The sequence below is a fragment of the Epinephelus moara genome, chromosome 23, assembly GCF_006386435.1.
Source record: "Epinephelus moara isolate mb chromosome 23, YSFRI_EMoa_1.0, whole genome shotgun sequence".
Lineage (NCBI taxonomy): Eukaryota > Metazoa > Chordata > Actinopteri > Perciformes > Serranidae > Epinephelus > Epinephelus moara.
Genome location: NC_065528.1, coordinates 11,159,608 through 11,184,696, shown reverse-complemented (window position 1 = coordinate 11,184,696; position 25,089 = coordinate 11,159,608). Strand labels below are relative to the sequence as shown.

Genomic DNA, 25,089 nt, shown 5'->3' with positions numbered 1-25,089 from the left:
ACTGTGCTACAGTTCTGAGAGAACTTTTTATTTCACTGCATTTACGTGATAGTTATTCATAACTTTAAACTTACAACGAGACATGCCATGAGATTTTCAATACATCCTCAAAAGTATATAAAATAGTTTCAAGTAAGCTCTACCTTAACCAACTACAACAGTAAAATGCTACTTACAGTGATAATAACCTAATATGTAATAGGCTTTATATAGTAAGCTATAACACTCACAGGGGGGATTTTTGATACTGTAAGTACATTTTGCTAACTTGCTTAAAAATGTCAGTGAATGACTTTTACTTGTGTTCACATATTTTTACAGTGTAGTCTTGCTAATTTTAGTTACTCAAAATAATGTTAACAACAAATGTGCTAAGCCTCTTGAACCTGTCATTGTTTAATGTGTCGTCACAGCGACTTTTGGGTGTATATTGATGGATTCTGTTTGGATGTATTACATGTGTTATCAGATTCAAACATGATTAAGAGCTTTAATAAGTCAACCCTTAAGATTTAAGTAGAAGTTAGAATAAAGCTTGGTATCTTTGCATGTAGCGAGATCCCTGAACCTAGTTATGTCTTTTCAAATAGTTGGTGCAAACTCATTTTCTCTTAGGTCATGTGCCAAGTTGAGTCCTCACACATTGGACAGGTCATTATGGAGTCTTACTGCTCTTCCTGCACATTATCAGAAAGCACTTAAATATCTATTTAATGCCAATGCTTTTTACATTTCATGAGTAGAATGTTGTTAATATGGATATTTTTTGCAGCGTGCTTCACCTCCAACAGAAGAAGACATAGATGAGAACAGGCTTCTGGGATATGACTGACGGCTCCTCGCAGCCAACCAGAGCAGGGATGCTGCGAGCACCTCGCCTGCTTCTCTGCCGCTATTGGCTGTCCTCTGGAGAGCCGGGGTTTGTTCTGATATTAATGACTGCTGAGGAGACGGCGGCGCATCTATGTGGTCCGCCTGACACTTGATCGAGGGGAGAGATGCGCCCTTAACAGCCGCTGTGAAGACTGGAAGGGAAGGGCACAGGGAACACATGAATCTCTCTCCACACTCTCGACAACCTGCTTTTTGGACTTCGCCGTTTTTTCGTTTCCCCCTCTTCATGCAGAAGCGTTTCGATGTGGAAGAACTGAATTCTCAGCAGCTGCGTAAAAATAAGAAGACCACACATTGTTGACTGGCTTTATGTTGCGCGCTGGGGCTCGCTCGTCATTGGAGCGGCGCACTTGATGGGAATATAGACACATACTGCTTCGAGGGCTATCATGGTAGAATCGGGTAAGTTTACTCTTTTTTACTCCTCAAATGTGTCTCTGTCATTTCATAGTGTACATGTCGCACGGTTGCATCTGCGCAACGCATTTTCCAAGTTAATGAAAAACGCCTGAATTCAGTGATCCGGCGGTTTTTAAACGGACACGTAGTCTTGTGATTGAAATCATTTGGCTTCCCAAACACCAATCAGTCATGCGTGATTGCAGAAATTAGGGGAAACATTGCAGGATAATTATGCTGATGACTGGCCTCGAACCTTCACTTGACGTGGAGACGCGCTTTTGCGCAACTATGTAGGATGCGCCTCAACCAGACCGGATTTATGATGGACAGTGTTTAGGCTTCACAAAACATTAATCAATTCAGGGAATTTGACGTGTGTTTGTGTGTGTGTGTGTGTGTGTGCGTGTGTGCAGAGTGATGGACTGGCAGTTTTCATGTCCCCGGGTCCTGCTTAGTGAGCGCACACCAGACACGTCTCGAAGAAATCCACAGAATGGTGGCCACCCCCCTCCTCCTCCACCTCCTCATTCCCCCCCTCCTCCTCCTCACTCTCTCTTTTCCTCTCCGTTCCTGTTGCAAACAGAGAAGTCGTTACCGACACATGCCACGAAAGTACATACCCGGGCGCCTTTTTAACACAGGGCACACACACACTCCAGCTGGTGCGCAGAGAGGATTCTTTGCTTTTACCGCCATCTCGGCACGTTGCATCCAGGGCTTTTTGTGTAATTAACACACAGCCACTGAGAGGCATCTTCGAGCACATTCACCAGCATCACTTCACCTGCTTGTACCAGTACACCCACACATCCAGGGATCCGGCTGGAGAGAAAAAGAGGGAGAGGGAAGGTATTCACTAATCCCCTAACTGCATTGGGGCATCTCTCTACCCTCTCTCCCTCCCATTTTATCTCTCACACCCTCCCTTCTGTCCAAAATGTATGTCATCCAGCAGACATATTACTCATGAATATTTCAAAGCCAGATAAACAGATAATGGCCGATAATGACAAATGTGATTTTCACCAAGGGGGCTGCTGAATCTGATTGCTGTAATCTTCTGTGTGGACGTGCGCGTGTGTGTATGCGTGCATGCATGGGAGTGTGTGTGCGCTCGTTCCCCGGTGATGGATACAATAGATCGTGGCCTCCATGGTGCGAATGACTCACCCAGAAGCAGCTGCTCGATATGAAACACCGAGTCAAATGCCACATGAAAGCCGTCATGCCCTCACATCAGACACGCCGTGCCATGCTGAGAAAAACCTCGGCCCTCACAACATGTATTGTTCCCGCTTCCAGTGATGTGACTACCTGCTGGTCCAGCTATGGCCAAGTGTATATTGCCATGTTTGGCCATCAGCTTTCCACAAGTGATCCTTGAGAGTGAATGTTTATGAAGGGTTTTCCTGCAGACACTGAACAGTGGCGGTTATGATTTCATATCTTGTAAAAATACAGTCCTAAGAGGTTTGAGTATGTGCTCATGTCTTAACGTTGAAACCACATTGCAGTTCCTCCCCTCGTGGTGATAAAAACAGTGAAGCAAAGCAGTAATGGGTTGCTTTATTAATTTGGTCACATTTGTTCAAAACAAATCAATACTACATGTCCTCACTAAGTCATACACTTAAAGCGAGCGGCTTTACGAATTGCCTATTGATCTGCGTGTGAACAGTGAGGTGGGGGGGAGGCGGATGTGTGTGTGGAAAAAGGTATTGTGCTTGCAGTGGCCTTGTGGAGGCTTGGAAGAACATGATAGGCAGCACGGTGTGGGTGTTCCATATTCATTTCTCTATAGGCAGAGGGCAGCAGGTTCCTGTGAGGTGAGAGGATGTGTGGGCGCCAAACGCTACAACCGGTTCAGAGTCAAAGTGGAGTTCAGATAGGCTACACTATCGCTCCATCGAAATCTAATTAATCTCAAGATCTTTTTTCCATAATGGTGGTAACAAGGTGCCCCGGAATCTATTGAGGCTCCTGAGTGAAATGCATGTAAACATATTCACAAGACGGCTGCAGGGGATCAGTCTGTGCAGCCAAGCATAGGCTCTCTGATAGCATCCTGTTCCCAAACAAACACAGGCACCCATTAAAATGGAATAAGCACAGGCAGAGGGCAAAAGGAATAGGGGGGAAGAGAGTGAAGTGCAAGGTTTTTTTCTTTCTTGGATCTGGTGGATGGACTGTAGTAGACCCAAAATATATGAAACAAGGTTCCTACAGATCCTTAAAAGGTGTTAACCAAAAAATAAGGCCTTAATTGTTTTAAACTCACAAATATCTTAAATCACTCTTTCAAAATAGGCTGTTCTCAAGCATTGTTCCTACGTTTTCCCTATCAAAAATATTGCACCAAACTGAGCCAGTAGATTGTGTAAAACCCACGTATTTGGGAAGGCAGTGATCACGGGAGCGTATCTATGTTTCCCGGGTTCTATGTTCCCCACTTAACCCTGCAAAAGAGGATCTATGTTCCCTGCTTACACAAAAAAGGTTCTATGTTCCCCGCTTACACAAGGTTCTATGTTCCCCGCTTTTGTGTAAGCGGGGAACATAGAACCTTGTTTGCAGGGTTAAGTGGGGAACACAGAACCCGGGAAACATAGAACCCTGGAAACATAGGGATGACCCCGTGATCACCAGACCAATGATGGGAATAAAGAAGGGAGTGGTCCCCATGAGGAGGGAGGTGGGGTGATGGACGAGTCACAAAACTCAGGACTTTCCTCATGAGACCAGAGTTTGGAACTGTTTGAACTTTGAGTGAACTTTCAGTAATTTTAAGGTACGTTGTCACCATGTTTATTTTCATAAATCTAACCTACGTAACTTAATGTGAAGTACGTGACTTAATTTGAAGTACTTAACATCATTTGTTGGGTGCTAATTCATAGGATATCATACAAACAGTTGCATGAGGACATGTTGTTCAAACGTCTTAAAAATGCTAAGACATGGGAAGTAAGATTTTAGGATCATTTTATCCGATGATGTTATGTTGTTGAATCTCTTAATGTCTTAAATCTCCAAGTAATTTTTTAAATAAATAAATAATGTCACCACGTCAGGATCAACACATTCTCACTCCGACCTCGTCATGTATTGATGCTTTGGTCATGGACTTTCGACGTCCACACACAACGTGCAAGGTACCCTGGATGCGTTGGTTATTGACATTCTGGGACACCGTGTCAAGTTCTGCCTGTTACATGCATTGTCTTCTTTCAAGATACACATCTTGCTTAAGAATCTTACGGGAGGCAAACACCTGCCCCACTTGGACTTTTGCAGCCTTAACTTTCACCCTTGTCCCGTTGCGTTTCCCCCTGATGCTGCTGGGCATCATTTAATTATAATGGCAACCAGCCAGGTATCATGCCAATGTTAAAGGATGCCGCAAGTCACTGCCCAAGTACCAGATTTCGACAACTTAGGAGTGAGACCAGGCTCTCAGGATAGTGGACACATCAGCACCAGCTGGGATGCTCAGAGCAGATGATCCACTGTCTGCTAGCTAGCTCTTGCTACACCCTGGACAACATATGGCAGTACAAATTAAACAAAAACTGTCTATTTATCTATGTTTTTGTGGCATGACTGAAACCCGGCAGTGCATCCAAGGCTTGGTGTATTTTATGCAAAAACAATTCAAACTTGGTGTGATGGAATTAGGGCAGGACAACTTGCCAGCAATGCCAGGCCTTTATCAATTCAGTTCAACCCCTGTCTTCGCCATGGCACCAAAAAGTCATGTTTCATGTTACATCAAACATTTGGGTGAAATTATCCCAAACCCATAGTAATTACTGTTGGTTGTTTTTTTTAAAATTTAATTCTGACATTAAAAAGTCTTTAAAAGTCTTCAGTCTAACCTTCCTCAAGCTGTAGGAACCTCAGAAAGACACAGAGAAAGAAAGGAAGGAAGGAAACAAAAAGAAGGTGAGGATCAAAACATGCTTTGATGGCAGCAGCCATGACATTTTGGTGTTCAGTCCATATCAAAGGTCAGAATGGGATGTGACACCTTCTTTGTATCCAGTGACATTTGCTTTTACATTAGCATTTTAGGTCTTTAGATAGCACATGTTTCTAGAGTGTGTGAGCACACTATTGTGCTGGAACCATGCCGCTCTCACGACAGTGTGTTTGAAAAAACGATCATGTGTAATAGATTAATGTCAGGTGTTTGGAAAACAAGAACTGAGACTGACGCTCACACACAAAAAAATCAAAGCTATTAAGCTCTAATTAGTCTGCCATTCTGCAGATTCATATCAGAGTTGGACATGATAGGAACATATGCCCATATTGCAGTTTCAAACATGAGCGGAGAAGAAGGAGGACATCTAAGGGCTACTGCTGTGCCGTCCATCTGTTCTGTATTCAGATTGATACATATAGGCTCTCGGTGCACTAATGAAAAGCTTGGATGATGCCGTATCATGAGACCAAACCAAGTGTTCGTGTATTGATGAAGCTGCAGTGATTTCATGCATGCACGGACACACATTGCTTTTATGTGCACACACGTGCAGAAATATGCACATAAATGCACATATATAAAGCAACGGCTGTCTCCCAATCAGGCAGTCATTCGGCTGCTAAGCCTTTTGATAGACGCAAAGCCACGGTGTCATTTGAAAGTGCCGTATCTTTCATCTGTTTTAGCTGAGCAAGAGTAGCAGAGAATGAAAACAGAAAGAGAAAGCCCATATCAGACCCCATGAAATCATAATAAAGAGGTCCAAGCCAGCGATAAATGCATTTCAGTGGCATATAATGATTGATTCCGTCTGCCGTAGGAACTTATTCCCTGCAGGCTTGTGGCCCCTTGACCAGCCATATATTATTCATATAAATATAGATAGCTGCGCATCTTAGAGGCAGCACACATGCCACATTTGCACCTGCAGATTCAATTTGGCTCTGACTTTGAGGGATATGCCGCTGGCTCCATTCCCCCTGCCAGCCCCCCCTCCCCTCACACCTCCCTCTTTCATTTTGGCTAGCAGCTATACATGGAACATTATGCAGATTTTTGTCGAGAGTGAGTGCGATTATGTTGGGGGAGAAATGAGTGTTGGAATGTTCGCTACGCCTTTGACCTTATCAGCGGCAGCCTTAAGCTGGATACCTTGGCTTAATTTTAATAGATGCAGCACTATGCGAATTAGACAAGGGGACCTAGCTGTGCTCTTTCACTGCGCGGTGCGTTATGCATGCATTATGCCAATGAGCCCGGGTGTGTTTTTTTTTTCTTTAATGTTCTGTGAGGACACTGTCGGATAAATTACGCGCACACGCTCGTGTCTGCAAATGCATGTATCTCTCTATGTACTTGTGTGTGTTCCTGTCTACTCTTTGTGTGTGTGTGTGAGTGAGTGAAGGTGCAACAGCGTTCAATAGTGAAGCATGTGTGTTCCCCCTCACTCAGCCCAAGGGCACATCCTGTCCAGAAAAGAGCTGAAAACCCAGAGACTAGGGTCCTGTGGTTAATTTGGAACATTGATTTTACATTAACAGTCGACTTGCTGCTGATTCATGGCCGCACAAGTGCAGATGTAAGGGGAAAGGTTTCCATCCGCCCCCACGTGCACGCGCACCCAGATACATACAGTACGGGAAGCTCCATTATGCATACACACTGAATAGAAAGTTCCCTTTAATGGACTCTCCCTTACCTTGGAGAAAGCATAATAGTAAATCAATGAGGTGAAGGGCAGAGGGAGGGACAGTAAAGCCTTTCAGAGGTGCCCACCCACTAAGGGGCTTACCCAGAATGTCTATCGGAATTGGTGTCACGGCTGCGCTCTATGTTCATCGTGGGTCCAGTGTCACCGCAAGTGTTGTACAAGTCTTCTCTCACGTGCTTTTAGAGCAATTTATTTAGAGAAATTTCACAATGTTTTTTACCTTAATATCGATACTGTGAAGAAACTGCAAGGTTGACTGTTTGTGCTTTCACAAAAGTATTTACACAATGAGATTTTTGATAAATAATCATCAGTAATGTGAATATAATGACTATGTGGGTTAAGGCAAATAATAGAAGAGCTACAACAGTCTGGTAAGTTCAGAAAATTACATCACTTTACTGTAATGCAGCCTTTAAAACCACCGCGAGACATCACTACTACTGTCTAAAATCAAAAACAGTATCTAGTCTCATATCACGATATTGATATACTATCAGTATATTGCCCGGTCCTAGCAGTAATTAACCGCTAAAGGAGGAATAAAAACTTTACCAAAAGCTGAGCAACACAAAAACTGTTTGTTATTATAGTGAGAAGGATTTCATACTGTCCCAACACTGTGTATCTCCAAAATGTTTTTAGCTTTGTGAGTGTAAATTCTTTTTTCAGATAACTCAAATGCCAAGTGTCCGAAATAAACTGTTCTCACCAGTTAGGGGACTGGTTGATGAAAAAATCCACCAGCCAGGCACATTTTTCACCGGTCATAATAAATAGCTTTTTTGTGTTTCAGTACATTACACTGAGGTAACAAAGGTATTATGCTGTGTTCATATGAAATCAGGTGAACAGTGGATGGCAAATCAGATATCATTTTAGTGGACGAGAACAGGTTGGTAAAATTGTATTTACCTTGCTTCCGTCCTCCACTGTGGACAACCAGATATTATGTAGCTCCACCACACGAGGCAAAAACATAGGTGCACTGGACAATTACTAGAAAAATTACACAAGATAATAAACACCAAACCATTTTATTTACTATATATAATTGCATTCTTTGTTAACAATATGGTGCCACCATCGCAGCATATCGTCCTGCACGTTTTGTTTGACCGTCCTGCCATTCTGTTGTCCACAAGGCGTTTCCTGTCTGCTGTCTACCGTCTGCCTGATTTCATGTGAACGCAGCATTATGTTATGTTTTGCCAGGGCAAAATATGAAGCAAAATTATTTTAATATATTCAAAAACTCATCACCACAGCCTCAGCATGTGAATAAGTTCCCTCTGGTGAGCAGTGATGCAGTGCGGCCTACATGTCTAGGGCCTTTTACTGTGAAAGGTAAGAACGGAAGGCGTGAAGCTGTAATGTGCCGTCAAAAAATAGGTTGTGTGTATGTGCGTGTCAAACTGCGACACTGACAGCAGAGGAGCTGCACAGCTGCGTGCCTGTAAATGACACCAAAACGTGGTAAAGACTCTAATAATAGTTTCTTACCACAGGACTATTTTGGTACAAAACATTTACCCAGCAGCGTGGCGGATAGCCTTGTGTGATTTACTCACCAAACAGAGAATCAAGCAGCATTTGGCACTTGGTGGGTGTTCATCTAAAACCCTGCCAATGGGTTTTAGATGGGTTTATTTATATTAAGAAATCACCAATCACACAGTAAGACTTACAGTAATCCTTAAATTCATGTATAAACTAATAAAAAATGCCAAAATTGCATTTAAATTTTGTGTGAACACCATCAGGCACTTGTGATATTGCATAACTGCAAAGTGACTGCGTGTAATATTAAGAAATCAAAATATAAATAGTGTGTTATATGCAGTGATATTCACCATCAAAACATATTAAATTTTGAATAATGTTTTTTATTTCGGCTGTCAAGGACCTAGCATACTGGGCGCCCTAGGCAGCCCTGGTTTTCTCTGAATGTCCAGAACGCTGATGTCTGATGGAAAAAGACGCACTGAGTGGAATACAATTGGCTTTGACAGCCACACTGCACACAGAACTGGACCACATCCGGCAGACTTTAGGAGTTTCAAAAAAGCCATGCCGCACAGGCCAAAAGAAACTCACACAGACACGGACACTGGTAATTAGGAGCTAGCAGCTACTGAGACAAACAGTCACATGGTATGCAGATAGACTAGATTTGGCACAGCAGGGGTGACAAGTATTGAGAAGGCAATTAGGCTGACAGCAAAGGAGCAATGAGACAGTAGGATGCCCGGAAAGAAAGACGGCAACCAGGACATGCAGGGAGACTAAATTAAATGCCGACTTTCTAAGTAGTCCGTGGCTTGGGTGGATCGTGATGCAAGTGGGGAACATAAGGAGAAATGTTAACTATGAGATTTATAAAAAGAGATGTGGGGGTTGCAAACTCACGAGAAAAATGGAGGAAGAAGAAAGAGCCTGAGAGCGAGAGGGTGACTTGAAGAAGAAAGGCTTGCGAGGCTTATTACCAGTGGATCAAAATTCCCAGCGAACCATTTCTACAATACACAGGCTATTCTGAAAGAGGAGGCAATTTGCCTGCGCCCTACTTTCTACTTAGGTCTGACCTTTATGTCTTCCACCCAGTTTTACCACAGTGAGTGTAATGTCTACCTCTCAGCAGATGCAATACTGCCTTGTTACAACTTAAACCGCGCAGGCCTCATAATCATCTCCCCAAGGGCCAATATGCTCCCCACACAGACCTACATCTACACTTGTTCCTCAGCTCAGATCTCACAAATGTTCGCTTTCATGCCTGCCATAACCCTCACACAACTTGTGTTTTGTATAATAAGTGATTTTATTTTTACATGAACTGTAGGTCAATCGCCGCACAGGGCATTCACGAGCACCCAACCTGCGACAAAGCAATCATCTTTACTTCCCCGCTCCGCTAAACCCCATCTGAGCCCTGTGAAGCGAGGGGGGAGGATTTATAACTCATTTCAATAAACAGTATAAAACAAACAGTTCTGCCCGGCTGTTTGGCGGCGCGGCCGACCTGAGTCAGGCTCGCCTGAATTAGCACCGCAGAGCCACCAGGACCAATGCTTTCTGCCCCTGCTGTGCACACTCATTAATTTAAAGTGGTCATATCTCACTGGTCTCTAATCAAACTGTATTTGTGCCATTACTGTCCGGAACAGCCACAGTGTTAGTATAATGGAGGTGGCCCGGTGGGAAAGTAAGTGCGAGGTGTTGCCAAGATCTGAATGGAAAAGCTTTTCACCTTGACAGCAGCTGAACCTCTTAAATGTAGCCTGGTCCCAAATCAGGTATATCATGATTAGTCTGGCGCTATATTTCCAGATGAGAGCAAATTGTCTCCAAATGGTACATTCTGGGCACATACTGTAACTCATGAAATTCATTCACATAAAGTATGTTCCTGTGTGAAATTAATATTATCTGACGAAAAAAGGAGTTGTTGTTTTTTTTTACCTGACAACAACAATAAGGCAACCTGAATGTGCAGCATTTTAATGAGAAGAGATTCCAGGTTTTCCAGTGGTGTCAAATGTCACACTAATTAAGAGTGAAATCTGTGACTAACGAGGACTAAAGACATGCCAGTTTGTAATGGTGATGCAATGACTGTGTCATTTCTCAGCAGCTTCTCTGTTGGAAAATGTCAATAAATATACAGATATAATAGCTGCCAACTCCTAAAGCTAAGGTAGGGAACTTTTTTTAAGCTAATGACTTTTTTTGTAACTGTCACTATATCCTGACATAAGTACATGAGGCAGATGCTCCTAATGGCATTTGCAAGAATCAAACCAATCAACCAATCAGAGCCAAAGAATCTAAGACAGCTGTCAATCATGTTGTTCACCTCTCATAAACTGCAGTCAAACTGTCAAACTAGGCAGTAGGGCTGAACGATATATTGTTATCGTATCTATACCGAGATATGAACATGCAAGATATTAATATCCCAAAAGGCAACGATATTGACGATATAATTTCCCCATGAGTTTCCCCAGCTTGACCTGCATGTACAGCTCAGCCAATCACAAACATCCTTTTTACGCTTGCCCTAAATGTACAGCTAAGGCCAGCCAATCACAAACCTCATTTCCTGCTTGCCTTGGATCGACAGCAAAGCCAGCCAATCACAAACATCCCCTTGAGCAAAAGGGAGACGTGCTGCTGCTAGCAACTTGCTAGTACACACAACACATTTGCGACTAAAAATAGTTTTGTTTGAGCAAAATAAATCATTCAGCACGCTGTGTGAGTACAGATTTCAACCTGCAGCAGAAACGAAAGACGAAACCTACCGGTTGTGAGTTGAACGGGGGTCACAGACGGGAATACGGCGGAGCCCTATGGCCACCGCAAGATAACGTGGTTTACCAGCATTTCGCCGTACGTGAAGAGCCTGGTGACGCTGGCTACCGGCGACCGAGAAGCCCGGCTCCAGGTGAATAAGTTGGTGTCATGACTGCCCAGTAGTACCTGAACAGCCGAGCCGTGGCGGCACACAGGTATGTGACGTGTCAGAGGAAAATGAGCCGTTCACATTTCCACAAACCTCACCGCACTTTAGGGACTGTTCTTTACTTGTCAGGGGAGGAGGGTGGCTGGTTGATTTTTATTTTATTTATTTATTTTATTTTGATCCCCCCGATGTTCATCACTTATTGATGCTGTTTTTGAAGTATGAATAAGTCAATAAATAATTTATTCCATTGAAATATCATTGATGTATTATAGAGGAGTGATTTATCTTATTATAAATGACAAAAGGCACATCTGCCTCATTTTTGCTGTGGTATCATGATACTACTCAGAACCGTGATACTTTCACTGGTATCGTACCGTGGGTCCCAATTTTGGTACCATGACAACACTACCGAGTACTGTATGAACAGTGCCTTGCAATAAAAGACACGGCAGGGACATCTGGGGCCTCCTGTGTCAAGCCCAAGCAAGGTCGGATTGCCGATGCATTCAGTAGCATAATGCCATACCAATCGACGTCCAGCAGGCACAAAGACATTACAAACACTATAACGTACCATATTGCTACACATGATTCCCGTGTATTCAGTCACTAAAGAGGGCTTCCAGAAAATGGTTCGGACTCGTTTTTGTTTTTTTTTTATAAAGAATGCTTAGTTTTCACTGAACACATAGTCATATCGTATCGTATCGGTATCGAGATATCTGGCATAAATATTGAGATATGAAATTTTCTCCATATCGTTCAGCCCTACTAGGCAGTGCTGACCAAATATGTATCAAGATTGTGTTACTGCATTGCCTATTTCTCGTCTTACACGTTTTTAGAAACATATTTTAGCGCACTGTTTAGCTGTTAAATGAGATAGTTTACTCAAGCCAGTGGGAAGTTCTTCATTTCGGCTCGAATGTTGTTAACAAGGAGGCCGGATCACAAACTTCTCATTTTACAGCTAAACAGTACACTAAAATATGTTTCTGAAAACATTAGAGGTATAAATGGTCAATGCAGTAACTGATCTTGATTCATATTTGATCAGCGCTGCCTCGTTTGACAGTTTGACCTCAGTTCATGAGCAGTGATTGACATGATTGACAGCTTCTCTCTTTGAAAATGGCCTTTGATTGGCCAAAGTCTCCCGTCATGGGCTGGATTTTCTAAAGCCTGAAAACAGAGCCAAGCGGGAAGTGCAGAGGTTTAGTGTTCTTTCAGTCTGCTTCAATTACAATATGCTTAAAGGTTAATATGGGATTTTTGTCCAATCATGCCAAAATTAAACTGCCTATTTGAGCTTTCATGGTGATGCAAAATTACTTACATAAAATGATTTTAATTTTAATAAATGCCAGATATGGAAAGGGCCTCTTGTAGTGACAAGCAAATCACATTTTTTACAACATCCAAATATTCATATCAGTATTGCCCCCCCCCCCAAAAAAAATCTAATATCAGTAGGGCTGTAATAGTAATCACATGACTCTGCTCCCCTCAGCTCTAAGATATAGCGTCTTTGAGCTCATACGGTCTTTGTTTTGCCTTAGAAGGCAGCTGTTTTCAACGAAGAAGCTTTAAAAACCCCACCATACACTTCCTGCTGAGCACCAAACTGAAGATAGACAAAGTTGGCAATTAGCTGGTGAGCAGAGTGGAGCATTTAGCAGCTTAAGAGCCAGATATGTCCCTCAGGAGTAAATGGAGACCAAACCAGTGCTGAAAGGGAGTAAATATTGGACTTGGAGACCAGAGAGAGGACTACAAATAAATGCTGATGTTTCTCCATATCTGCTGGATGTGTAAAGGCTCATTTATGCTCAACGTCAGATATGTATATGGACACAGACGAAGTATTTTGCGTTTTCTGAAAGCTTACGTATAGAGATAAAATGAAGCAGTACCACCAGAAATCGTGGGGGTAGTGTTACAAGGTCCTCTAGTGCCATATAGTGGATGTATCTTTTCCAACATTAAAGATACATGGAAGTTTGAGGGCATTGATGGTTACATTTGCAATAAACATATATATTTTTTTACATAGCGCCATTAAGGATTCTTTAATAGGCAACTTTGTGCTATCAGGGTCAACTTAAAAAGGTGATATGTTGAGTTTTGTGACCAAAATGGCCTGCTATGCAGGTCTAACCTTTTTTTGGTGTAATCAGTGATGGCAGAGAAACCTAGCTGTTTGTCTCACAGTTCCTGAAACAAGGCCGATACCAGGAGCTTGTTTGCTGTAATGTTCACAGTCAGGATTAACGCTGGTAAAGGTGAAAAGCCCATGGGCTAGAGTGTCAGCCTGCTACCGTAATGGTGGTGCTTTGGAGACCATGGCTTGAATGATTGCCCCCCACAACCCCCACTCCCACCCCCTCCTCCCTCTGACACCTGGGAACTCGTGTTAGCTCCATGAGTGAACACCTTAGCCTGACCTATAAAAGGCTTCCATTGGCTGCCCCAACAAATGTCAAAGCTCGGGCTTAACGTGTAAGTGCAGTTAGACATTAGGTTACAGGAGATCCCATTTCAAGCCCTCTAGGTTACATTAGCAGCTGTTGATTATGCATCTCTTGACACAAGATTCCCAAAGGCTTTCCCAGGCAGAGATTACAAGCATCCGTCTTTTAATTCTATTTGCCCCAGCCGTATTAACCACATTACTCTTTGTGTAGCCAAATGCAGGTTACAGCCACTTAATGCCAAAAACACCACAACATTTTTTTTTTGCATGGTAGTCATTGTTTTCTCCCAATCTTTGACTTGTTAATTCTTCTGCTCCCTGGTCTGGCTGAGGTTAATATTTCCTGCAATGGCAGCATTCTCCAGGTCACCAGAGGTTAATACACCACTACCAATACTATGACAAGTTCCTCCTCTGGCAAGTCATTTTGTCCTCCAGATCTCTCCCTCCCCTCCCCGTTCTAGCTCAATTACCGGCAACTGAGCAGTGGATTGTGGGAAATTAGCTGGCAGTGGGGTGTGTGTGGGAGGGCCTCGGCTGAGTAGCTTCACTGGACCTCTTAGTAATAGGTTAGTACAAGTGTGTGGACTCCGTAGTCACAGCAGTCACGGTGCAAAGGCCCCAAGAATATAGACTGCCTTTTCACCGTGCTTCACATAATACACTTGAACAATACCAATTTACCTGTTCAACTGCCTGTGCATGATTGGGATAGTTCACTTAAGATGATGCAGTTTGGTGCAATATTTCGGCTTCACACCAAAGTGTAATGAAATGCGGTTTCTGTGTCCTTAACAAGCCCAATTTCTCCAGCCAAACAAGCGTTCTTAATGGAGGCTCTGTTGTTGAAAGCTTTTCAATTCCGCTGATGTGTTAACACATCTTGATTAAGTACACTGAGCTCTGAGGATGTTCCACTTGCCATTAACATTTAGCTAATCTGAAAGCATGCATTGTATAAACATTTTCTTAGTTGTATTACATGGCCGTCTTGCCTTTATTCTTAACTGTTTTATTGCATGACGAAGTCATTGAACGGCAAGCAGGTCTGCCACCTCTGATTCAGTCAGCGTTTTCTTACAAATGACTCCCATCTCCTTCCCTCAGCAGCCTTCACTGGGACCTCAGCTGACATCCAGGAGACTGTAAATTAAACCTGATTTACATAGATTTGTTGACAACATTTGAAACTTTTTTTTCTGGTAAAATGAAAGGCATGCAATACTTAATCCGGTCTTGATCCCAGAGTCAAATATACAGTGAGAAGAGGAATAAATTAAAAAGCAGCATTAATAATAATAACAATAATTTGAGAGTAAATCTCCATTTCAAATGTATTGCAGAGTTTTCCTAACTCATTGTTAAGGCTAGAGCATAAAGTATTAATCTGCTTTTGAATGGAGTACAAATTAGGCCAATTAAAAATCCACAATATTGGATACAATGGAAGAAAAATGCTAAATGAATAACTTTAATATTAATTAAATTATTTAATGACACAAGTGACATCACATGCTGCAATTTATCAGATTTCGCACAGCTCCATCTGGAGCTGCACATTTTCATACATACTTTAGTACTTTTCCTTTAAAGCCATTTTACCTCAAACTGAATGGTTAGAATCATAATTCGATATTAACTACAGGTGAGTTTTTGGTAATCGTTTAAGAGGAAAATTCACAGCTCCCCAAATGTGAATGTGTTCCTGGTTTTCTTAGTCTTCTATAACAGTGAACAAACTATCTTTGGGTGTAGGACTGTCGGTCGGCCAAAACAAACAATATTGACACGTCAGGTTGGGGTCTTTAAAGGTGCCATGCCATTGTTCCAATGTTCCATCATTCTGAAACCCTAATGATCTGAAAATTGTCCCATTAGACTAAAAGTCCATCTCTTCGACAGCCTGTTATCCAGAAAACAAACGCCCATTGTTCCAAAAATACACTCCCTTCTCTGTAGTTAGAAAGATTGATGTCCTGTAATCAGTCGACCCTGCTGTGATTTTTTTTCTCTACCATGACTTGCCCTACTGTGCCTCTGACTGGCTTGCCCTGACCCGAACCAATCTCACTCCTCATGTCTAAACCTAACCAACCCAACCAACCATAGCAACGAGTACTAGCCAATCATGCTTTCATCATAGTAGGAAAAAACGATTGGCACCCAGAAAGGTTCAATGATCTGTTTGATAGACTGTATTTTTGGAACAATAGGCTTTCAGCTCAATGGGATATTTTTCGGACTCTTGGGGTTTCGAAACAATGAGCTGTCAGAAAAATGGGCAGTCCCCCTGGGTAGGGCTGGATGATATGAAGAAAATCAAAATACCGCAGTATTTTTGACCAAATACCTGGATATATTGCAACAATATCGTAGGGTTGACTATTGGTACACAATGAGATTTTTGTTAAATAATCATCACTATTGAGGATATAGTAACTAAGTGGGTAAAGACAAACAATAGAACAACAGTCTGGAAAGCTGGAAAAGAAAAACAACACTTACGATATTACAATATCCAAAATCTAAGATGATATCAAGTGTGATATCATGACGTCAATGTAATATATTGCTCAGATCCACCCCTTGGAGGTTTTGTGATAGACATTTTTCTCTTTTCTCATTTTATAGACATCTAATAGACTTTTATTATTTTAATCTATTGAAAAAGCTATCTGTTCCAATACTAACATCCCAAGCTTCGCTTTCAATAATACACTCAAGAAGGCCTAAAATCTAGATCTTCATCAACCAAGTGTTGGATTATTATTAACAGAATTGTATCCTCATTAATTAGCAGGGAAATATGTTGTGTTTGCTGGCCACACCGCCTTCCAAATTGTCCGGTAAAGCCTCCTTAATCCCATCCTAGATTTTCGCCAACGTGGCACAACAGACATTAACATTAAACTAATGACAGTGATTCATTCTCCTGCTCAATCTGTTTTCCCCCCTCCTCGCCATCAGCCATGTCCTCTCACATCCAATATTACCAAAATCTGATGAAGTAATACAGGATTTAATGTGTTTTTAATGTGATGCGAAAGTAGGACAGCATGGGACATATCTCCTTCAGTATTTAGAACACATGCATTTGTAGCAGGTGACTAAATGAAATAGATTTACACCATAAACTGATGCGGAAAAGTCACAAATAATGCTGAAAGTGCAGGAAATTCAGTGTTTGTCGCACACATTTTTCTGGTGGTGGACCACAAAACCCCCTGTTTCATTTGTGTCCCCCCCAGTGTTGAAACAACACTACGCCCTCAGGCAGCACTATTTCTTATTCCACACCAACACTTAATAGACTTCAGATTTGAGTGCTGCAAAGCCTCTAACTGAAAATATTGATCATACAACAGAAGCCACAGCCTAAAAACATCCCCAAAGACACAATTAACATCATCGGAAAAACAAATAACAGCACCCCGTTAGAGCCACCTGCAGTGATTGCACAATAAAGCCATGCAATAATAGTTAACCTGACCGCATTACACTGCTGGTAATTGTGATTACCAAAGAGAGAAGCCAGAGTGAGCAGAGGTGAGACCTAAACGCTGTAGGCTGAATTACAGATTCTGGCCCGTGTTTCCAGGGCACGGATCAACTGCATAGCCCACAATGAAGAGCCAGTGCTGAGGGAGAGAAGCTAAACCCTGTTTATCAGAATGCTCTGGGTGTTGCAGCTTATTAAAGTGCCAGGTGCTTTTGAAAAATAATACCTCTCTCTTTCTCTCTCACTCTCCTTCCCCGAGCTCCGTGTCTGCCGTCCCTCCTCCCTCGCCGCTCTAAATCCAGACTCCAGCCAACGCCGGAGCACAGGTTGAGGAATGAACCCTTGGCTTGGCTTCGCCAGCGGGGCAAACTGCAGCATTTCTGCTGCCTTCTCAAGTTTTTATTTATTTATATTATTTTATTTTTTTCCCACATCTCCCCCGTGGCCACTGAGGTGGAGACGGCGAGGGTGATGAAATGAAACCATTTCTCTCTTTTCTTGTTCTCACTTTCCAGCCGCCGTCACACTTCTTCTCTTGATTCTTTCCATTTCATCCCCTGTCTCTCTTGACTTTTCCCATGATGTGCTGTGCGCTCTTAAAGGCCCAAAATATCACAAGCACCATCAAACCCATTTGTTCGGTACGAGGCAGTTACATACGACAAAATTACATGGTACACTTCAACTGTGGGGTATCTACCGTAGCAGGAGAGGATGGAACATGAATAATGTGACAGTAAACGAGACACAACATAAAAAAGAGATTTCTGACTCGCATGTAAGAGGATGCTTCATAGTTCCATTTGTAATATATAGCAGATGATTGTTCCCTTGCATTATTTCATGCTTGTATGAAGATATTTATAGATAATTCAATCACTGTTTGTCGCTGGAAGAACTGAAAGAACTGCATCCCCTCTGCTACACCAGAAATTGCAGATAATTAAAGGACCAAATCTAGTGATTTGTTTGCCTTGTAATCTTTGTTTAAATGTGCCCCATTTCATAACATAGTTAATAACTGAACTATAAAAAGGGGCTCCCAGAAATCCACACTGGACACTATTGTTAACCGCTCCTGTTTATTCACTATTTGTCAGTGATAAAGTTTATGTGCACACTGACACTCCACTATTATTCAGAATAAAACAACATCCTGAATTTAATATGTGTCATACGAACGGCATATTCCGTTTAAATGTTCAAAATTAGGCCTTTTCCAAATGCAGAATTTTCCAATAAAGACATGTGGGACCAGTATTATTCAGGTTGTAATAGCAGTCTTTGGACATGTACACAGCACATTCAGAAAATGCATCTCAATTGGGCTTTTTACTGCAGTGTGTGACACACGTCCTCTTGCCTGTTTTCGGTCAGCTCTGTGTATTGTCATGTATGCGCTGTAAACAAATCAACTAGCCAATAGTTTGCAAGGCTGTGGTAGAGATGTATGCCCAAAAGAAAAGCCCACATTTCTGCGTTGAAGAAGAAACAAACCTACTTTAAAACACTATGAAAGACTTGGATATCAATAGGTTTTAGGATATCGCTACGCCGACCTTTTCAAAAAGGTGGCTGAAGAAACGAAAGAGGGAGGCTGTGTTCAAACAAGTCTGCCACCCATGGAAAACAGTGGAAAAAATGTATTTTGATGCGGAAAAGCAAAATGGCACAAGCCACTTTACATATTGACATGATAAATGACACGAAAGGTCATGTTTATCGGAGTATGCATGGCTGCTTATGAATAGGAAAACTAGTGGAATAATTATTTTCATTAGTCATGTAAATAGATTAGTACGAATATTTTGTGCATGTAAATGTAGTCAGTGAAACAAAGAAATGTTTTATGTCCCCAAAACACCATTTATACATACACATTACCTCAATCTCTAACATACATACAAACCAGGTCTGTGACCTAAAAACTAATAAAATACATGAAATGTGTTCTAGCTTTGAGCTTTCACTCAATCAAGACAAGGATTGTGTCCAAAATCACTACCTCTTTACTTTGTAGTGGAGTAAATTCATCTTACGCCATTTTAATTGTGGGGATATATGAATACTAAAGCCCCCTTTCCAATGGACAATAAACCCACTAACATGTGGCTTTTGTATTTAATGGGAAAGATTACAATCAGCATTCACTCGCAGGTAAATGACTGCAGTAATCATAGGTATTAATTCGGATCCTGCTCTGATCAGCTCCAATGGGCAGTGATGGAAATGACACCTGACGTGCTATTTTTTGGCCCTTTTCTGTAGCAATGCAATGATGCAACACAAAAAAATACTCTCTATCTCTGTCCAAGCAGCACTCAAACATCATTCCAAATTATTCAGCATAGAGTTTGACAGAGAGACTGAATAAGTAACGGATGTGAAAAAGACATAGCCACATTTTCACTGGCTTTCATGCTGCTTTGTACTATTTACTAACCTAATGTCAGGCACATTTGTGACATCAACAGGACAAACCAAAAGGAGTCTATCACCTATTATTCACGGATTTTCTCACATTTAAAAAACTTGCTTATACACCCTAATTTTGGTGTGAAAATAGTATACTAAAGTACTCTCAAAATTCCCACAATAGATTCACACAATAGGACCAATAGAGTCAACTGCAAGCAAACTACTTTCTGCTGACAGTCCTATTAGTTGTTGCTATTATAGATGTGAAAATGACTCTTACACACCTGTGAGTGATGACACAACATGTTGATGATGAATAAGTGAGTAATGAATGAGACAGTTTCAGACAGTAAAGGCGTCACTTTCTGTTCAATGTGTCATTTTGAAGAAGTCCGTAAATGTCATTTAACAAAGCCACATACAGGACTTGTGGTTCTCTTTCTGAGCTTTGATTATTATTTGTAAATATGTGTGTCCTAGACCATAATTTCGTATTTTCCCCCCTCCCTTTAGGCCCTTGGGTGTTAACATAGCTGTTTGCAATACGGAGCCACTGATGAACTGCATGACCTGTATTTTCCAAAAATGTTAAATCCTATTAGCGTGCAGATTTGTTGATTGCACAGATTAATTGTGTCGACACATTCATGCATTTTAATTTTCATGGCTGTCGGATGCTGCAGATTCTAACAAACAGGTGCAAACTGCATCTGTGTCAAATGCTTCGTTTGCATGTACGGCCCAACTGTCTCTCTGTTGCTGGCTGCCCGTTTACTTGTTGCCATAGTGACTGACATATTCCAGTGTCTTTAAGCAGCTTGCCCTAAAGGCTAATGCTTAAGCCCTAGGATGTCTACCATTTAAGAATCTTAATAAAGCCTTCTCTTTAACCAATAATAGAGTCACACTGCTTACATCAGTACTGAATGCCATATTGTTGGGCCACATCAGTACGTACCCAGAATGAAGTCTAGAAGGTCAAGCAGGTATAAATCCATGGTTCTATATCTTAAAGGGAGCATGTACAAATGTCAACATGCATCACCGTGCCTATAACAAATGTCAATATGTCCAAATCCTTCTCTTATGAAATTCCTTGACCTCATCCAGTATGTAATACTCACACCGCTTCTCTCTGTCTTGTTTGTCTTACGCAGGTAGGAATGGACTGGGCTGTGGACTCTGGAAGCTGGTGACGACAATCAATGAGGACATCCATCTTTAAAGAAAGAGCAGATTTTTCATGGATACCTATGAATGTGCATAACATAAGTCCTTTGAGGTATAATATCAATCCATCCTTTTTTTCTTTTTTCCCCCTCCCACCTTTTCGGATCTGCCTGACTGCAGCCTTGGCCCCGAACCCTGACACCCGCAGGCAGCATTGAGTGATTGGTCATTACATCCAAGGGCGTCTACACAGCAAGACAAAAAAAACCCCAGGGAGCCCTGCTGCAGTTGGTGGTGGCGGTGGCAGGGGCGGTGAGTCAATCGCCTCAGCAGCTGCAGCAAATGATTCATTATTTGTGAAGTTAACAGCTCAGACCACTTAATCTACAAGGACCAATTTCTTACTGGAGGGAATCGGTCCAATATGAAGGACGTGTCATTCGTGGATCGTCTCTTCGTCGGCTTGGCCATGGCCTCTTTTGTTGTGGCCACAGAGGAGAGGCCTGATTGCCCGAAGCTCTGTGTGTGTGAGATTAGACCCTGGTTTTCTCCGAGTTCGGTGTACATGGAGGCGCAGACAGTTGACTGTAATGACCTGGGACTCTTTAGCCTGCCGGAACAATTACCAGCAGGCACACAAGTACTATTACTGCAAACAAACAATGTTGCCAAGATTGACAAACCCTTGGATTACCTGGCCAACATCACAGAGATTGATTTATCGCAAAACAACTTATCCTCCATCAGCGATGTCCACCTGGGGAATCTTCCTCAGCTGCTGTCCCTTCACATGGAGGAAAACTGGATACGAGAGTTGCCAGAGAGAAGTCTTGCAGAGGTGGCTAACCTCCAGGAGCTCTACATGAATCACAACCTCATCTCCTCCATTTCCCCGATGGCTTTCCAGGGTCTCAGCAACCTCGTGCGGCTCCACCTCAATTCTAACAAGCTGAAGGTAATTAAAAGAGAATGGTTTGATCCCATGCCGAATCTGGAGATCCTGATGATTGGTGAGAATCCTATTCTTTCTATCGACGATATGAACTTCAAACCTCTCAGTAACCTCCGCAGTCTTGTTCTCACCAGGATGAATCTGTCTCAGCTTCCTGATGATGCACTGGCTGGTCTTGATAACTTAGAAAGCATCTCATTCTATGATAATATTTTCCCAGAGGTGCCTCATTCTGCCTTGAGAAACGCAAAAAATCTTAAGTTTTTGGATCTAAATAAAAACCCAATTGCAAGGATACAGAGAGGAGACTTTGTGGATATGCTCCATCTGAAAGAACTGGGGATTAATAGCATGCCAGAGCTAGTTTCCATCGACAGCTTTGCCCTCAATAACCTCCCCGAGCTGACCAAAATAGAAGCCACCAACAATCCTAAACTCTCTTATATCCATCCTAATGCTTTCTACAAACTACCGCGGCTGGAAACCCTAATGCTAAACGGCAACGCGCTTAGTGCCCTCCACAGGATTACTGTCGAGTCCCTCCCAAATCTCAGAGAGGTTAGCATGCACAGCAACCCCATCCGCTGTGACTGTGTGATCCGCTGGATGAACATGAACAAGACCAATCTCCGCTTCATGGAGCCTGATTCTCTGTACTGTGTGGAGCCGCCGGAGTACGAGGGCCAGCATGTCCGACAGGTGCACTTCAGGGAGATGATGGAGATTTGTCTGCCACTCATCTCTCCCGAAAGCATGCCTGGGCATATTAAAGCACAGAATGGGAGCTCAGTGTCACTCCATTGTCGGGCCTTCGCTGAACCAGAACCAGACATCTACTGGATCACCTCGTCTGGTATCAGGGTCCTGCCTAACACCGTGTCTGACAAGTTCTACATGCACCCAGAGGGGACTTTTGACATCTATGATATAACAGAAAAAGAAGCTGGTCTTTACACTTGTGTCGCCCATAATCTGGTCGGAGCTGATCTTAAATCTGTTTCCGTAGAGGTGAATGGATATTTCCCCCAACCTGTAAACGGGTCTCTGGATGTCATGATCAAATCAGTGGAGGCAAACTCCATCCTGGTTTCGTGGAAGGCCGGCCACGGCACCTTGGCTCCCAACATTAAATGGTACACAGGGTCAGATGCTACTCATCCCACCACGGCGTTTACCACCAGGGTTCCCTCTGACGTTCAGGTCTACAACCTCACTCATCTCAGCCCCGCCACTCTGTACAAAGTCTGTGTGGATGTCAGCAGCATCCACTCCAACCATGACACCAAATGTGTCAATGTCACCACTAAGGGATTAGAGCTGGCAGCCAAGGACACAGAAAAATGGGACGCAGCAGTAATCACCGTCTTTGGTGTGCTCTTGGCTGTGATTTCAGTGGCATGCCTGCTTATTTATGTGTCTCTGAGGAACCACCACCTTTATGGGGATATAAGGAAATGCGACTCCAAAGCTTCGCTGACACCAGTGGAAGCTACCGGTATGCACTCTCCTTTCTTTACAAAGCTGTGGGTTTCGGGTAAGGGACTGCCAAGTGGAGTCAAAGTGAAAGCCACAGTCATAAATGTATCTGACAATGCCTTTTAAGAAGCGCAGCTTTGTAGAGCACCACACACCAACTACACTGAATGGACAAGGCCATGGGCGGGGGTGGACAAATCTGTAGTACTGTTTCAAAGGCAAACCCATTGCTGGTCCCCGACTCAGATGCACTGGCAAATCTATTATTGGACTGGGATGGAACAGTTTAAAATAGACTACATGCTCTCCCGGTTTCGACCCCAGCTGAAGTGGTGGCTTTGTAACCGTTACATCAAACCAAGCTCACATCAACAGAAAGGGGCATTTACTGCAAAACGATATATTTCAGTACCATTCATACAGAGATGCAGGCAGAGAAAAGAAAGCAGAGATGATGATGATGATGGTCAACTCTCTTGTAATTGACTGTTAAATGTGTTCAGAGTTGTGGAACTGTCCGTGTGGTCCCAAGCAATACCGTCTGTGCTTTGTCGAACATCCATAGACGAGTTAGAGATACAGTAATAACACCTGTCTATTATGGGAAGGGAGATATAGTAGAGTAGACAAATTACAGTGACTATGGTGTAAGCCTTTTGATGAAATATAAACCCCCCTTTTTCTATTTAAAATGGATTCTTGATTTTTCATGGAAATATTGTTATATATTCTATTATGTTGATGTAATGACAAATCCTCTGTATCTGAACAGTTTGAATGGGTTTTAAATTAAGGCAAGGAGCGGACTACTTTTGATTACAACGTCACATTAAGCTTAATGAAATTCAGCTACAAAATGAGTATCTAGCGAGGACGTTTTGCCAAATGGCTGTTTATGCTGTGTAGTTCTCATTGCAACGGTGACTAGGAGAAAAAAAGGCGTCGGACTAAAACAAATATAACAGGTTAATTAAAATGGAGGTGATTGATGTGTTGTCTCCTCACGAAGCAGTCTGTTATGCCCTGGTAAGTGCCTACAACAAGAACTACATGAGGTAAACAGAGAAGAGACTGAAGAAACATGGCCATGTCATCATTGCAGAATCACAAGCTATTCTCCGGTACTTTTAGTGGAAATACTTTCTCAGTATTTTTAGCATACATATTTTAAGAAAACATTTCGTTGTTGCTTTGGGTGTAAAGTTAAAAAGCCATTTTTATATTAACTGTACTATATGTGATCAATGGGCACAACAGACTAATTAAGAAAAGTGCTAAGAAAAAAATAAATGTCATTGTTTCTTTTACAAATAATCGCCTACTTTTCTGCTTTGCTTTTTTCTCATGTTTGTAATAATGTAGCTTATTTTAATCCAAATGCATGGTGTTATAGTTATACTACGTTTCTCTTTGTCGTCATCCAACCATGGCGCAATGTTAACTGTGTAATGACTTTTTATATGTGACATTTCAACTGCAAACATGTGAAACAAAATATTGATAATGACCAAGTAGCACAGAGGGAGTCTTTTGAGTCAGACCACGGGGGAAAAGTCAGCTGAATGGTTGAATGGTTGTCCTAACCCTGGGAAGAAGGAAAAAAAAAAACAGCAACAAAAGAACAGAACTCATTAGCCG

The 25,089-nt window shown here is 42.3% G+C and overlaps 1 protein-coding gene across 1 annotated transcript; it reads left to right on the top strand.

Moving 5' to 3' along the window:
- Positions 1–965: 965 nt before the first annotated feature.
- On the top strand, positions 966–24,794 carry LOC126385149 (leucine-rich repeat neuronal protein 3). Its single transcript, XM_050036706.1, has 2 exons — positions 966–1,296; positions 21,011–24,794. Exon 2 carries the CDS (start codon positions 21,448–21,450, stop codon positions 23,575–23,577), a length of 2,130 nt encoding a protein of 709 aa, XP_049892663.1. The 5' UTR covers positions 966–1,296; positions 21,011–21,447; the 3' UTR covers positions 23,578–24,794.
- Positions 24,795–25,089: the final 295 nt, after the last annotated feature.